A 2,707-nucleotide genomic window follows, 5' to 3' on the forward strand; every position below is an offset into this window, starting at 1 on the left:
CATTTCATTTCTACTGGTGAGTCCTTTACTCGTCTCATGTCATGTATGCATCTTTGGCTTTCCTACTGCTGTTCATGTCCTTCTCCTCCGTCTCATAGTCGTAGTATGCATCCTTAGGAGCTTTCCACTTGCCATCGCGATCCTGAAGGTCTGAGGTTCGAGAGGTTAGTTCGACTGAAAACTTCTCTGGGTCGATCTTCATGATGCGACACAACACAATGCCATTTCTCTTCACTCTCTCTGCTGGATTAGTCACTGTCTTGTCTGACAAATTCTTAATGCTAATAAACCCAGATATCCCATTGTCCAAGCGTACACGAATGCCAATGGCCTGGCCAGGACAATCCCCTGCATCAAAATGATTCCACACCTCACTCAACTCAGGGAAGTCATTCTTCAGGCAGAACGGACACTGCCAGAGACCCGTATCTTCGTTTCTGACAGGGTTGGCATTGTCGAGCTGATCTCCTCTGGGCTTTCGATGGATGAAATTGGTTACTGTCACTTGCACTAATTTTCCGACGTAGAATGTTTCTGGGGACTCTTTGGTCAGGATGTTGAAGATTTCCTCTGGAGTGGGAGATCTGAAAGGCATCCTGAAGTCCTTGTATCTGTGATTCAACTCATGTCTTATGTCATACAAGGTTGTGTTCTTCTTACCAAAGCCTTGGTTCTGGAGTTCAGTCGCGAAAGCTTCTAAATCTAATTCACTCAGTCGTTCCGGAGTTTCCAAAATTTCTTCCAAAGCTTCTGCAGGTTTGCCTTCCTCATCCTCATACTCCAAGGCATCGACTGCCATTTTTCTCGCCCAGTCGTATGCCTCTGGATGAATACGCGTTGAATCGAGAACTTCAATATAATTATCACTATCTCCTAGAGCATTGGTGTCAATTTTTATGAACCCGGCACAATTAATAAATACTTTCGGACCCATGTGGAAATTGACCACCAACTGGTTACGATTCTCTAAACGCTGATTATTCTGCTTCATGTTCTTTATGAGAAGGTTAGCTTTACGAGGTCCCAAACCACACACAAACTGCACTAAATTCTGAGTATATGGGTAAGCCACAGCACGATTCAAGTCAACACCAACTTCATTTGTACGATTAACAAATTCAGTGTACAAGGAATCAAGGAGTTCAGCATTATTTATTTGATCTTGCAGTGAATGGAACTTTATATTGAGCAACTCATCATCAGCATTGCATAACTGTGAAAACTCGATTAGAGGGTCTTGGATTCGACGGCCAATGGAGATGGCCTGTCGCAGCAGGGGAGGATAGTCCAGGAAATCAGCCTCTCCCTTCTTGGACATGGCATAAATGTGGGCCAAGTCATTGTCAATAATCTCAACATTGATCTTGGGGAACTGCTCCTGCTCTTCCAGATCTTTTAAAATCTGTATCAGGTCTTCCTTGACCATGAAGCCTTCCCTGGACTCTCCGCTGACAGCCACTACATGTGGCTTGCGCCGAATGATGAACTCCTGCATCCGCCTGATGTCATTTTCCTTAGCAAGAGCATCCCTCTCATTGTAGGCATTGCGTCGCTTGAGCAAGTGAGGAAGGCGGATGTACTCACAACAATCCCCATCGATGTCAATGCAGCACCCAAAGGCAGCCTGTGACAGATCGGGCACATAGGCAATGGAGAAGACCCTGAAGCCCTTGGAGGTATCCCAGTCATCCTCATCTTCGTCAGAGAAGTCGCCAGGGTTATAAGGTGCGATCTTGATCCAGTTGTAGAGCTTGCTGCAACACTGCTCAATCACATGGTCCTTGGACTCCTGCAGCAGTCTCTGGGACAGCTCTCTCTTCAGGTCTTCTATAATCCTCTTGAAGGCAAAGGTCACTGCTCGCCCTCTCAAGTCGTTCCAGTCTTGGACCACTTGGGAGAACTCGTCTCGATAGTACAGCTGCTTCATTTCGTCCAAATAGCTCAGTGAGGTGTTGCCCTCGATGGTGTCAGACAGACTAATGGTCATGAGTTTATCCTCTACCCCACACTTGAGTCTCAGGAACTGGTCTCCCTGCAGGTCAGTGACAGGTTTGTCCTTCAAGTATTTGATGGGATAGAGTGGGTGGTGTTCGTCTACGATCTTCAGGCCCTGAGGGGTGGGTCTAGCACTGATCCTTGCTCGCTCAAAATAGGCTTCACGCACAGTACGACGAACAAGGGGTTCACATGCTAACTGCCACCCAACCATCCTCACAGCAGCTTCCAACACTCTTTCAGGAGTAGAACACATCCTGGAAAAAACATTATGGACATTAATTTTTGTTCAAAACAAATCCGTAGTCTCAAACTCAAAATACTGCCATATAATCAACTACTGTCAATATCTACTTACATATGTACTCCATCCCACTTGTATTCATTTCCCATCTTACAAATCTCTTTAATCACAGAACCCGTTTTAAAAAAAGCCCTGAGCTATATTTCAGCATGAGATGTGATCAGGAGACTAACTTACTTTGAGATGTGCTCCTCAGCCTCCTTGAGAGGGTCCTCCTGGCACTGTTCACAGTCGAATCTCTGGTAGTTGTCGCGCAAATTTTCACCAAACTGTTCCGGTGTCAGACCAAACTTCTTGGTCAATGCCTCTGTAAACAGGAGAGTCCATTAGGAAATATTTCATTTCATGAAAATACTGTATTATGAAATCTTACCAATACCTATTCTATAACATTCTGGAGAGCTTTAT

General features: G+C 45.2%; 1 protein-coding gene across 1 annotated transcript; it reads right to left on the minus strand.

Annotated features, from left to right (window-relative positions):
• Positions 1–63: 63 nt before the first annotated feature.
• Positions 64–2,626, minus strand: LOC119587700 (transcription elongation factor SPT6-like; the record flags this gene model as incomplete). The annotated part of the gene is given in 2 exon segments (XM_037936379.1): positions 64–2,252; positions 2,477–2,626. A coding segment is annotated over 1 exon segment (2,188 nt), but the record flags the coding sequence as incomplete, so codon positions are not given.
• Between the last annotated feature and the right edge of the window lie 81 nt (positions 2,627–2,707).

Source organism: Penaeus monodon, chromosome 23 (genome assembly GCF_015228065.2).
Source record: "Penaeus monodon isolate SGIC_2016 chromosome 23, NSTDA_Pmon_1, whole genome shotgun sequence".
NCBI classification, from domain to species: Eukaryota; Metazoa; Arthropoda; class Malacostraca; order Decapoda; family Penaeidae; genus Penaeus; species Penaeus monodon.